The sequence below is a fragment of the Polyodon spathula genome, chromosome 6 (genome assembly GCF_017654505.1).
Source record: "Polyodon spathula isolate WHYD16114869_AA chromosome 6, ASM1765450v1, whole genome shotgun sequence".
NCBI lineage: Eukaryota > Metazoa > Chordata > Actinopteri > Acipenseriformes > Polyodontidae > Polyodon > Polyodon spathula.
The window spans coordinates 12544525-12559173 of NC_054539.1; the positions used below are offsets into that span (position 1 = coordinate 12544525).

At 37.8% G+C, this 14649-nt stretch overlaps 1 protein-coding gene across 1 annotated transcript; it reads right to left on the minus strand.

The window, feature by feature from the left end:
* Positions 1-457: 457 nt before the first annotated feature.
* LOC121316642 (tubulointerstitial nephritis antigen-like) lies at positions 458-11928 on the minus strand. The gene is made up of 12 exons (XM_041251682.1): positions 11459-11928; positions 8722-9016; positions 6265-6338; positions 5951-6040; positions 5690-5804; positions 5065-5188; positions 4257-4404; positions 2940-3120; positions 2635-2680; positions 2203-2326; positions 788-833; positions 458-574 (listed from the first exon to the last, which is right to left on the minus strand). Exons 1-12 carry the CDS (start codon positions 11926-11928, stop codon positions 458-460), a joined length of 1830 nt encoding a protein of 609 aa, XP_041107616.1.
* Between the last annotated feature and the right edge of the window lie 2721 nt (positions 11929-14649).

The window sequence follows — 14649 nt, forward strand, 5'->3', positions numbered from 1 at the left end:
GTATTTATTGATTTCCTACCTGAACTTTGCATAACTTTAATCATTTGGAAATATAATAAATATCTTGTCATTTAATATTTGTTCGGTGTGTTACAGCATGAAGCAGCCTATGTTATGGCACATATTGTACACTTATGTGCTATTAAATATTACTGGGAATTGTCAACAGTTAATAAAGCAAATGCTATTTTAAAAACATTTACAAAATTGGTAAAACAATAAATTGGTTAAACGTGTGGTATAATTTGTTTTATAGTACAGCATAACATTCATGCATATCTTATCAAACTACAAAAATATGTGTTTGCAATAGCACAACGCTGATTGCTGGATATTGCTGAGGCACGATGCAATAACAAATACACGATAATCACAATATTAAAATGAATACATAACAAAATTATAAAATGAATGTGTAAAATAATTACAAAACAAGTATGTAACAGTATCAATTTGGTTAATTCTGACCCCATACACCAATAATTAGTTGTTCAATACCACTCTCATTTTCTCCTCGCACAATCCTAAAACTTCCATTTTCTCCCCACCACTTTCCCCAAGAGTTTGTAGCAATCTGTGAAAGAAAAATTATTTTTAAAGTTATACTAGTAATAAGGCATTGTATATGCTACTGGTACAGTATAATATTATTAAATAATGGTTGGACAGAATAATTATTAGAATAAATATTTACAGTACAGAATGCATTAGAGAATTAGTATGTATATATCTTATTATTATATTATATATATATATATATATATATATATATATATATCTGACTCACCCAAAACTTAACTTTCTTTCCATCTGGTCCTTTTTGATGTCCCCAGCTAAAATAAAACAGAAAATAGGCACTTTTTTACACAGAGAATTGTGAGGGTCTGGAACCAACTCCCCAGTAATGTTGTTGAAGCTGACACCTGGGATCCTTCGAAAAGCTGCTTGATGAGATTCTGGGATCAATAAGCTACCAACAACCAAACAAGTAAGATAGGCCAAATAGCATTCTCTCGTTTGTAAACTTTCTTCTTGTGTTCTTAAAAGGATCACTAACTCACTACTTTGCAGGTCATTAAACATGCATCAACTAAAAATATTGGGTGTTTAGTATCAATTCTGTTATGCTTTTAAAATAACTTATCATCCCTTTTTATACAAGGTCACCCATAGGAAAAGTGTAGACCTGTACTTTGTGTAATTAAACCTTATTACATAGTCCATTTTGCTTCAAACCTGAAGGTTCATACCCCTGGTGTAATAATTGGAGTTATACACAGATCAATTTTAAACACCTTACATTTCACACTGTTGTCCCTTTTCTATAATCACAACCCAACACACAACTATTAGATAAGGACATGCAGTATATGCTTTGTAATACAGCTACATGGTTAGGGTTGGGATTAGAGTTAACAAAGTAAAGTTACTCAAACTGAAAATGTCACAAACATGGTAGTTTTACTTGAGATACTGTTTGAAGAAGACAAAGCATTCATGTTGCATTTCTGCCTGCTTTAATATTGAACTAATCAAATCTAGAATGTATCTTATTGATTCCAACTATTTTGTTCCAGACAGAAATAATTCACCCCAGGCTTGAACTGTCAGCATACATTCTTTGTATACTCTTCTGTACACAAACAGCCAAGTCCTGTAAAATATCTAAAGGATTTTTTTTTTTTTTTTATCTCCAGTTCTATATGAATAAGGCCTACCAGATGCAGCAGACATTACCTGCTATACTATTGACTAATGCTATGTTTACACCATGAATCAAGCTTCAAAAGTAGATTTTCCTGCATCCGGACCTCGGTGAAAAAGGTCAAAATGAAGAAGTAAATACACTTGAAACCTGGTTGCCAGTTGCTTATTTCTGGTGTTTGTTTGCTGATTCAACATTTTCTGCAGCTCCATGTTTGATATCTGCCTCTATCTGTTATTCCCTTATCAGGTCTTCCTCCTTTAAACCAATTAGATTTCTGACAGCCTCTATACCAGTTGGGGTTGACAGATTAAAATGGTTTGATCTCAGTTTGTTTCTTAATGGGTCCTGTCTGAACCTCTATTGGCACCCTTTGCATTGGGTTTTTCTGTCTGATTGGTACTAATGTTGTAGGACTGGACAAAGTAATGTTCTGTATGACTACAAAGTATAATGGAATTTTGGCAAAGGAACTAGGAATACTATTGTATACTAACCCTGTTAGTTTGACTGAATGGGTGCCCTGTTTTTCATCATTTTCTGGAATTCTTTTTGCAACATTGGTGTATCTGTAAATTCCTTCTTTATACAGAAAAAAGTCTCCATGTACTTGCATCAAAGCTGTAAATAAAAAATATATTGTTAAAAAAAAAAAAAGGGGGGGGGGGGGGGGGGGATTACAAAATATTATGAATATACTGTAGTTTTTTATGCTGAAAAAAATACAAGATTACAAGGAAGCACCATGTTCCTTCGTGGTACACGATCTTTTACATAATATATATATAATATATATATATATCTATATATATATAGTATATATATATATATATATTCAAATATTAATGATGAGGATAAACCTACCAATGAAAATTTTCTTAAATAATAATAATAAAAACAAAAACTAATAAGTTTCAAAAATGGTTTACCTTGGACGGGTCCATTTTCCATGATTTCTTTCATTATTTCGGTTTCCTAGATATCAATCGACAGAGGTTAATTAAAGGCTACCGTGCATACAGTGTATAGAGATTTGCCACTATCATTGTTGTTAAGATTCAACCAGCAGTTAGTTTCTAAGAATAAACACCATTATTTAATTAATTATTTGGTTATTGATTACAGGTTATCATTAATGGATGCACAATATAGTAGGATTATTCTTTTTTTTTTTCATTCAGTAATGGACGATGGGAAAAGTTAATATATATTTGTATAAGAAAATTATGCTTACATCAGATGTAATCCTATATGGAGGAGTACACAAGGATATTTCATTGGAATTCACAACACTATTTGGGCAGGTCTTGGTAGCATGTCTTTTTCCATTTCCAGCAGGTCTACTTGCCATCATGCAAATATCATTTCCATATTTGTAGTCCATTGAAAAAGGGTAACATTCATTTGACACTAAACTAGAAAGAAAATATTGAAATACAATAAATGGTGTTTATCGTGTTTACATGTGTGCTGTAAGTCTCCTGCCAATAGATATTGACATGTTAGTTTCCCTCAAATAGTGTTTTTGTTGTCCTTATAAAAGTTAATGTGAATTTAGCGGGTTTTTTTCTTGGATTCCCAATAAAATATAATTAAAGTTTTTTGCTGTCTAAAACTGTAGTATTTGACTGAAAACTACATTTTATATGTCACTTTTTTAAATGAACCTTTGACTTTTGTTGTCTATCTTTTATCTTCAGTGTTATTTTAAAAAATGTATTCCACACTATAATAAAAAGAAAACATAATCATTTGTTTTCAAAACATTTTATGTTGTTTCATAGAAAATACAACTAAGCAACATGTCCCAAAAATGTATGTACGTGTATTTTATCTTTTTTCATTAGTAGGCAATAATGACAAAACTAAACAGAAGTTGTAATTTCACTTGAAGTTTTATCCTAATTTACTGAACTATTTAAAAACTTTAGTAATGTGGGACACAACTTCAGTATGATTTTACTGTGTTTTTCATAAAAGCCATTAAAGAGTAAGCAGCTGGTTCATAAAAATATAACGTTATACATCCCCTTGTGCTGCTGCAACTGTTTAAATAATGTACCTGTAATTCTCCTTTTCATTGTTAACATCCTGACAACTGTTTAAACTTATAGCTTTAAAGTCTGTTTCAAAGCTATTTTCAAAATGGCCGCTCTGCTGCACTTCATTGTGGGAAGAGCAATTGCAAAAAAAAAAAAAAAAAAAAAAAAAAAGTGCTCTGGTTTTTCTGTTCCGTACCAAATCACGGATCGTTAATGCTGTGTTACCTGTCTGACAATGCGGGTAATAATCCGTGCACCAGAGCGGCCATTTGGAAAACAGCCTTGAAACAGACTTTCAAGTTATAAGTATAAAAAGTTGTTAACAATAAAAAGAAAAATGACAGGTATGTTATTTAAACACTTGTAGCATCACCTGGGGATGTGCAACCTTATATTTTTCCAAACCCTGCTACTTACTCTTTAAGCCCTATAAAAATTGGGAAAATAAGGCATACAAAGAAAAATACTTAACTCTGTTGGTTGATTAAACTAAAAGCAAAGATATTTACCCATGGTGCCTTAAGTACCACCATGCACTGTCAATTCTTCCTCCATTGCAGCCATTTTGGTTTTTGGTACACGATATTAAATTCTGAGGGGAGAGGTTAGCTTTTCTACGACCCATGGAGTGGATTGCTATTCTATCAGCTGCAACAGCTGAAAAAAAGCATGCTGAAATCAATACCATTTATTTACAAGTAGTGTATAGACTTGTAATTGTATTTTATATTTGATCTTTAAGTTTTCACAGTTTTTAAGTAATTGAGAATCTGTCTGGTAGCTGTTCGATGCCTTCGGGGGTTTTACACAGTTCTTGTCATAATCATAATATGCATAAAAACTGATGCAGCTAGTCAGTTGGAGAAAGCAATGATTGTATCCACCACTTAAGAGATTTGATAGTTGATATACGTTTTATCCATCTCATCATGTAAAATGCGGAATGTGTATTTTCTATATGTTTCAAGCAACAATAACAAAAAGTTTTTAATGTCGAGAAACCTCAAGAACTGTACATGTTGAACACAAATAACCACTGCTGTCCAACACAGACTCAAGCAGTTTAAACTGCCATATTTAGAGCCCTGTACACTATAACATAATATGCAGAGGCTTAAACAGTTGAAAAGGCCTAACTATAAAAATAAGTCAAAGTAAATTTGATTAATGATTAACCAGAATTTGATGTGGAATTTAGTTTCAGGTGCAACAAAATTCCTTAACAAAGCATTCCTTTAAAGAGTCTTTAACATTGTGTGACGAGGTCCCAAAAAGTTAATACAAAAGTTTGAGCCTTGTAACAGTAGAACATATTACTTGCTGTTGAAAAAGCCCAAGAAGCAGCACAGTTGTGCTGGTCAAGTGGTCCATGGATCCAACCTGGCCACTTGTAGGAGGCAATGAAGAACTCGGGCATGCCATACTTTAAATCTGCAATAACCTGTCCATGAGAAAACATACACAGACATTGTAAAATAACAGCCTGTGCTTCCAGTGGCATCTGTTTTGAGATAATAGAAAGCACCATGGCGCAAATATGTATTAATAGCCCCTATGAGCTGAGAATATTCGACATTTATGCCTGTGCTTCCACGGTCATTGTAATACTGCCATCAGGGTAACACAATTTAAAATAGTTTAATAATGACATAATTGTATATGACTTTATAGATTTATTTCCTTTGGGATACCCCTCAAGGCAATATTAATCACTGTTTTAATTTCTGATGAGATGTGGACATAAGTATATCCAATTATAATAACCAGCCTGAAGAATATACAGATATCTTTTCTGACCTTGATAATTAACCTGTGATTTATTATTAATTACTGGTATCAAACTGTTAGAGCTTGCTTACTTCTTAACAATTTGAAGTTCACACTTTGTTAACTGGTTTTCCATTGTCATTTGTACTGTGTATGACTGCTACATTGAACTTACTTTAATCGCATTCATCTCTAAAATGGTTGCAGACGGAGGGATAGTGCCAAGTCGATACCGAATGCCTTCATCAAGAGTCATACCCCAAAAATTACTGTAGTTACTGGCTGTCCAGCTACAAAAAAGTAATATAATGTCAACGTATACACAGTAGATTGTTCCTTAGCACATTCAAGACATTCAAACTACAATAGCAACAATACCGTAATGTTGTTTTTACAGAAGCTAGGTGAAGACAATAAAGTATTAATAGTTACTTACCCAACATGCCTGCTATTGATAGACTGTATCATCTCTTGACGAACAAGGCACACCTTCTTTGTACATATCCATGCATTTTGTTTACATATGCTTAATTGAGAAAAAAATAACTTATTTTTTTGTGATATACACAAGCACATTATTTCCAGTTCACACTTAAAAAGCTAATTTGCTAACCTAATATATTCATTTCCTACCATATATACCTTGTGTAAGCAAACTTGTTTTCTGTATTTATGATTTTGAATATATATGCCAGTGTCATTTCTTTAGCAGCTAATAAACAAAACATTTTCCTGTGAAATCATCTTTACCAGTAATTGCAGTTATCCTTAATTGAAAATCCTTCTTCATATTCCATTCCATCTTTAATGCATCCTGAAAAAAACTTGCATTAAATAAAGGCAGCTCACATTAGAATGGTCTTACTTCATGTAGAACCAGAAAACAAAATGCAATTCATTGGTTTTGAAATAAGTTTTAACTAATGACTTCCCTTGTAAATAATCATATCCTCCTATATTTATGTACATAACTGTGACTTAATTAGAACAATCTTTAGTGGTAATTCTCCCTCCCGACCTGTGAAGGCGCTAAGTAACGGGAACAGGGTACCCTGGACTGTTTGGCCTTCAATCCTAGATTTAAAAGGAAGTCGGTCATCTAGAAAGGGGGCGGAGCTTCAGTGCACTAACTCATCGACCTGGAAGAGAAATTATATGGCAGCTGCGGATTGGAGGAGCGGCTGTAATTATTTACCAAGGGGTCATGTGTGACGGTATAAATAGGCGACGAAGCAACGTAATCTGTTCCTCTGTTGTGGTTATGCTAAACACAATCCAGAGCACAAAACCCAGACAACAACGCACTAACTGTTCACTAAATAACATTGAACGTGCACTACCAGCACTACAGCACTCTGGGAGAGGTGACCGTGTTTGTGTTTGGGTATTAGCATTGGGATTATTGTTAATTGTAAACGGGACTGCAACCCATCATCATTTACTGTGCAAGACACATTGCTGGTGTATTGCCAGCCATCATTGCTTGTTGCTGTTTGTTCATCAGGTACCCCTGGATTAAAATAAACAGAACCCCTTTTCACCCGTACTTTGTTTGCCGTTTCTTGTTGCATTATTGCACCTGCACGTATCACATCCCACTTTGCCACATGTGGTAAACACGTGTACCACATCCCCCGACAAGAAGACCAATCTGCAAAAGGCGATTGTAGTGGACCAGTTTTGCCATGTGGTCCTGTTTTGTGGTGTTGTCTTTTGGAATTCTTTATTTCTGTTAATGTTATTGCAATAACTGTTATTATGAAAGACATTTAAAAAAAAAAGAATTAATTAAAAAAAAGAATTCATTAAAAGTGTACACGGCTGGAATTCAATAGGCAAACTGATATAAAAATATGGAAAATCAGATATCTGCCAAAAACATGCTGTATCCTTAACTATAAAAAGCATACTAAAAGCCTGGGGAGCATTTTAGGTCCTAAACAAATAAAACTGTCAGTTTGATAAATAGTGCACAGCACCAAGAGGAACTGCTTTTTTACTGTTGAGCATTAAGGTGTCCCCTCTCATTCCTCATCAGATTTACAGTAACTGGCCAGTTTCCCCTTAAGAAAATGCATCTATTGTATATCTTATTAACCAGTAAAGGAGATCTGCTGTAACTTCATATCCACAGTACTGCAATTGAGTTGAATGATGAGCAGATTGAATGTAGATCAGAATTGCAGGGCTTAATATCCCTCATGCACCTGGCTGTCCTCATTCAATGCTGACAAGTATGTATGACGTGGCCTCAATAAAACATGAGCAATTGCTTGAAAATGCTCTCAGTTGTTTGTGACAAGCTTCCTCTGGTAAATGGTTAATAGGGTATTGCACCTGCATTTCAGTTCATTCTTTAGAGTTTATAAACATGTCTTAACATTAGCCAAATGTCACTTATTTCTAAAACAAGTTTATGATTATAGCCTCAGTATTTATACAGTTGTAGGTATGCAGGCAAAAAAAAAAAAAAAAAAAAAAAAAATCATTTTGTGTATATGTTTTATATATATTTCTGCAACAGTTTGGGGTTAAGGTGTAAATCAGATATGGTTTAAATGGTAATTATTTGCTTAGCAAACTTTAAGTTAACTTTGTTGTCTCTAGTATATGCTTGTCTCAATAGGCTGGTACAATGAAACTGCAAATTATTTATTTTATTTTTTTATTTTATTTTATCTTATTTACCATGACAGTAGGCATGGTAATGTTTTTTTTTTTTTCTGAAATTCAACGTTAGACAATTATAATATAGATTAATTGAAAAACCCTGGTTTTAATCCAAGGATTGCAATTTCTTAATGATTGTTTTTTTGTGTGCACAGTATATAAAATAGGATTTTTAATCCAGACATTCTCAAGTTATAAGCATGACAATTTGCATAGCCTTAAACTATAAATTAAAGGTGAACATACAGTCAATTACTTAGTGGATGTATGCATGAGAACATAAAATATAATTTTGTAATACCTTACAAACTGGCATTTTTTGGTACAGAAATCCTGATATGTCCTGACAGCAATATATGCAAAACATAACTACCTTAATCATTCAAAGTACTGGACCATTTACAAAGTACATTAAAAAAAAAAAAGAATTCTGTGATTTGCTTCTAAAACTGCAGATTAACCATAATTAAAGTTTCCTAGGCTGAGTTGTTTTAGAACCATTACATTGAACATGTTTTGCTAAACAAATTAGTAGACTTGCAGGGTGAACTTACTTGGTTGATGGCTGGTGGTTGATGTGGGAGTTTTTTCTGTAGCTGATGTTGGAGCTAGATCTCCAGACAGACAGAAAGTCAAAAAGTCAGGACAGCAGTCAGTGGCTCCCACTGAATATCTGCCACAGAATAAATCACAGTAACACATGGCATTCCTCTCAGGAAAAGCAACAATGCAGTCATCATCTCTTCCAGGACAGCAGCCGTGTTTTGCACAATACCTTCCTGTAGGCAAAGACCGCACTCTTCTTTGAGTGTGGACATTAATGGTGTCGTTTCTTTTGGAGAACACACAGGACTTCAGAGAAAATGTTGTTATGAGAACCAACAGCAATAAATGTACACACTTAGCTGGCATTATATGTTTTTTTTTTTTGTTTTTTTTTTTGTTTTTTTTTAATGAACAGACTCTCCTGAATGGCACTAGAAATAAGTAGGCTGGCACCTTAGGATTTATTGTGCTGAACTTTAACCATGCTTGTCCTACACATGCTCCTAAACTGTTATCAAACACCATAAATTTAAATAGTATCATAAAAACTGAACCTTGCTTAAGTTAACTAATGATCAGTAAAGGTGTTGGGATTCTAGAATATTGATTGTATTTGTGTACAACAATAATGAATACTTCTATATGCTAAATTTGCAGTGCCAATGCTACATTCCACAGTAGTTTATGTTTTCTTAATTGATAAACTGGTGGAATCTAGTGACTTTCCCTTTAATTTAATATGTGTATAATTCCAGTGTGACTGATATTTCCCTATAAAATCCTGTGCTTAATTCTCTGATTATAGACTACTATTGACGTTAGTACTAGCCTGCAGTCACTATTACGATGACAGATTGCGCGTGAAATATCTGATTACTACAGACGCGATCTGACATCAGTGGAATGAAAACTTTCAGACTTTTTTTATATATCTGCCAGTTTCAAAGTAATTTGACAGTTTCAAGTAGGCAATGCAGTGAAGGCTTATGTGTTAAAAACTGTCCTCTTGATTTACCGGAAGAGAGAGAGAAAGAACACCTTAGATTGCGGATGTAACCCCGGTTCCCTGAAAGAGAAGACGATCAACAGCAATACTTTTGGGATATGCCTGCCACAGGTCAGGTATTTACTGAGCATTTTATGTCAGAGCTGCTGATAGGCCCCTCCGGGGAGTGATGAATAAGTAGCCATTCCACAGAGATCGAGTTCTCTTTAGCATCAAACACGTGAATGCGAGTGATGAGACCTCGCAAGGTTTATTGTTCGTCTTGTCTTTCAGGTTTACCAAGTTTACATCTGTAACCTATCGTTCCCTTTCAATTCGAAGTCGACCGACAACAATACTTTTGGTAAAGCATATCAAAGCCATTGTGAGGGAGTGTGAGTGGAGACAGCAGACGAGGGACATCTTGCTTCTGCCAAACTAATGTTTGCGGTGTGAGCGTTCAACCTTAAGGTCACTTGTTCCTAATGAAGGCACTGAGGAATCTACCATGTTAAGTCGGTAGAACCTGGTGAATGTATGTGGAGTAGCCCAGCTAGAAGACGGATGGCAGGTTACTTTTTGCACTGATCAATAGCCTAAAGGCTACGTGGTGCAACCCCGGACCAAAGTCCTCCCTGACGGTTGACATATGCTACTACAGATATGTTGTCCGTGTGGACAAGGACATGTCTCCTCTGGAGCACTGGGAGAAAATGCTGGGGAGCGAGGTGAACCGCTCGCAGTTCTAGCGCATTTATGTGCAGGGATATCCAGTGACCCGACCAGGACCCGGGGACTCCCCTGCCTGCCCAGAGCACAGCCCAACCCGAGTTGACTGCGTCTGTCAGCACCACCTGACGGCTGTGGATCACTCCCATCCTTACGCCTTTGCGCAGGTGAGAGGCTTGCCTCCATCAGTGCAGGGCCTCCCTGCATACGCAAGACGCGGTCAGCCGATGGTGTCTGTTGCATTTGGACTGTAGCCGGAATGCATTGAACTACACTTGAATTGGGCGCATATGGAGTAGATATCAGTTAGATGGCTGATGAAGCTGTGGCCATCAGACACAATCATTTCTGGCACAACACCAGTTGTCGATTCCTGTTGAAACAGGGTTAGACAGTTGTGAATGGCGGCCACTCTGTCGTCTGACAGGTAGGCTCGTATTGTAAGGGAATCCAGCCGGAGACCCAAGTGAACCGCACTTTGTACAGGTATTAATTGATTTTTGGCATCGTTGAGGGTGAAGCCAGTCTCGCCAGATGCTCCGTCACAATCGTCGTGTGGGCCACTGCTCTTTTCCACTGGGCCACTGGTAGCAAATCAACCATTCATCCAGGTAGTTCAACATCCAAGATCCTTGCAGCCACAGGGCTAGGATGGCAGCCACAAACTTTGAGAACATACGGGGGGCTAAGGAGAGGCCCAATGGCAGCATGGAAAACTCGATGATACTTCCCTAAAAGGCTAAGTAGAGATATTTCCTGTGTACGTGACAAATAAAGACGTGAAAATACGCGTCCTTTAAGCCCACAGTGGTCGCCCGATGGACAGACTGGAGGATGTAACGGTGTGTGACCATTTGGAACCTCCTCTCTCTCCCTCAAGAACCCGTTGAAGTGTCTCAGGTCTAGGATGGGGCGACGGCCACAGTCCTTTTTTGGCACTCCTGGAGCAGGAGTGGAGCCTGCCTTGGAAAATGACTAGGACAGCGTTGGAATTACCTCCCGTGGCGCTGTTACTCTGGGGCCCCACAACTGGCGTTTCCCTGTCTTTGCAGTTGGCCCTGGATATTAGCTGCTGCAGAAGCCTGAAGACGATGCCTCACAGTCTGTGTCACGGGTTGACAACAACGTCTCATCCTCTCCCGCACCGGCGCACCAGAAGGGAGCATCGCGGCCACCTGTCGATGGGAGTGTTGCAGGATCTCCTCCACTGCTGGCCCGAATGTATGGCTAGGGGAGATAGGTGTGTCCAGCAAGGCCAACTTATCTGTATCCGGGACCCTGGCCTGTGACAGCCAAAGCTGTCTGCGTGCCACTACAAGATCTGTCAGGCTTTGGCCCAGGGCTTGCCCTTGGAAACCTGATATTTGCAGCAGCGTGCTTGAGACCAAGTGCAGCTCTGAAGCTAATTGTTCCAGGAGGGGTGCTGATTGCAAAATACCATCCAGGTAGGCCATGAGGAGACCTGCCTTGTTGGCCAGGTGCATTACTTGCGCTTCAGCTACATACAACTTTTTAAGGTGGGCATCTGTTATCCTGCATTGGCTTGGAGGGCATAGGGCATGCAGGGTCCTTAGACAAAACCTCCTACAAGAGAGGCTTACACCAGGCTGCAAAAGTAGAATCCGGAAACACCGGGAAGGACTGGGGGTTGAAGCCTGCCTGTTTAAGCACTGAGTTTCTGGGGCACTGAGGCACAGAGTACTGAGGCTGTAAGCACCGAGGGTACTGGGCCAGGTGTCTAGTCTGGACCATGTGCAGTCACACAACCGGAGCAGCGCATAGCAACAGTGGAGTGGAGCACAGCCTACAGACAGTATAGAGAGAAAAAAGATAGCAAGAAACTTTTTTTTTTTTTATTTTAAGACCCAGTGCAGCGAGGTGGATGGGTCAATGTATCTGTGGAATCTACTCGACCTTGGGGCTGGAATCAGGCCAAGTGGAGGAAGCACACTCTGACATACACAGTAGAAGCTGAACAGAAGGGTAAGTCTGCGGGCCAAGTCAGCCCAGCAGTGTTGAGTCAACAGCGGGCACGGCAGAGCCGAGCTGCAAAAATCAGATGAAAAATGCACACAACAGCAGAGCTGTAGGGTTAAGAAAAACAGACTACAGTCGCCAGGAGAGTTGCTAAGTGTTTATAGCTCAGTCTTCAGAAGCCGAGTTTCTGATTCCGGGGAAGTGGCAAGCCGACTTCCAGCAATAAATTACAGGGGAGCTACCAGAAAACCAGTAGTGAGAGCTCTTTCATACAGATTCAACCACACAACTGGAGAGGTTAGTATACCTACCTGATTTTGAGAAGCAAAAGAGAACTGATCTCCGTGGAGTGACTACTTATTCCCTCGGTAGGCGGGACTGAGGACCTAATGGCAGCTCCAACATAAAATGCTCAGTAAATACCTGACCTGTGCCAGCATATCCCAAAACTATTGTTGTTGGTCGTCTTCAAATTCAAAGTGAACAACGACAAAGGCACAGTCAGTGCCGCAGCACCACCTAATGACCATTCACAGGAAACACTAAGTTACAGTCTCCAGGGCATTTTTGGGCATAACTGTATTATTAAGAATTTTAAAGTTAGTGTGAAATGTTATGAATGCTCTGATGTTAGCCAAAAGAAAAATCCAAGAATTATTCTGACAGAGACTAATTATTATAAAAAAGTAATTTTTTGTTTGATTTGTGATTTTTAGTAAAGAAAACTTTAGTTTAATTTTATTTGTGTGTGTTTCTTTTTTAGTGCTGGTATTATACAAAAAAAATAAAGTACATACTACTGTAGTTAATTCAGATTGTAAAAATCCACCTCGGAGTTCTATGATATGGTGGCTTTTTACGTAAGGAATAACCCACAACAGGATGTGCGGTAGGACCATTCTTACCACACACCCTGGAGTGGTTATTTTGCTTATAAAAGGCTTTTAAAAAAAAAAAATTAAATTACATAATGGTTTTTTATAATTTATATAATAAATAGATATATATATAATATATATATATATATATATATATATATATATATATATATATATACACATATACACACACACACACACACACACACACACACATATTATTATTCATATTACATTGAACATTCCCTTTTATAGTAAAATGGCATTTGGGAATTGAAAGCAGACTGATTTCCCACATCTGAAGGAGGATTCACAGAGCAGCTAAACACTACACTGGCACTTGACATCAAGGGAGGAGCTTCCAAATGTTTTTAATTTTTGTGTGTATGTGTGTAGAAAATGATCCTACTCAGGTTTTGGGTTTTCAAGAGAAACTGACCAATAATTTCAGAGGCTGTTTTCACATTGACGGCTGGTAACAGGCATAATTTCCCTAGATTGTAAACCAGCATTACATATGTGGATGTGGCAGAGCGGATTATTCACACAGGCAGTGATTCACAGGTGCAAGGGTGTTTATTAATGAATATAATGTCCAGAGCCTTAGGGCAAAAAACCTGTAAATAATAATGATGGAAGTGGTACAGCGGCGTGTATCACTCCTGTTTCTAATCCCACGGGTTTGACCCGCAACCAAAAAGTCCCGTCTTTCCTCACCCACACAAAACACAAACACAGACACAGTTCTTACAGTACGTGAATTAAGTGTTCATGGTGCAAAGACAGTTCCTCTGTGAAAAGTGAGTGGCGATATCCGGGTTTGATGTTGGCCTGCGGCTGCAGGTCCGGATCATGTTAGTAATCTTGAAACAGACAATACAAAACAAATAGCGTTACAAGACAAACTAACAAACACTCACAGTTACTTTCTAGGTTGTTTTGATAACCATATACAAAGAAAAAGATCACTTTCACTACGCCCCCTATTTATACCCTCGCTCATGACCCCTAGGTTAACAAGCGCATCCGCTCCTTCAATCCACGGATGCCACGCCATCTCCTGTCCAAGTCATTGAGCTTGGGTGCCGTAACTCAGCCGCCTTCCTAAATGACCGACTTCCACCTACCCTAAGGAATAAATTGTTGTGCCATTTAGTTAAGGGTACTCTGTTCCTTGTACTTAGTGCACTCACAGGTCGGGAGGGAGATCTAACACATCAAGAATCATTCGATCTCTGTCACAGTGGTCTAAAAGGCTCCCGTGTCAGTTTGCGTTGTGCTGCAGTCCTTCCCGTCCGCGGCGAGCACAATAAAATTCTATGCCGAACCCGACCTTGTTTAAAAGCCCAA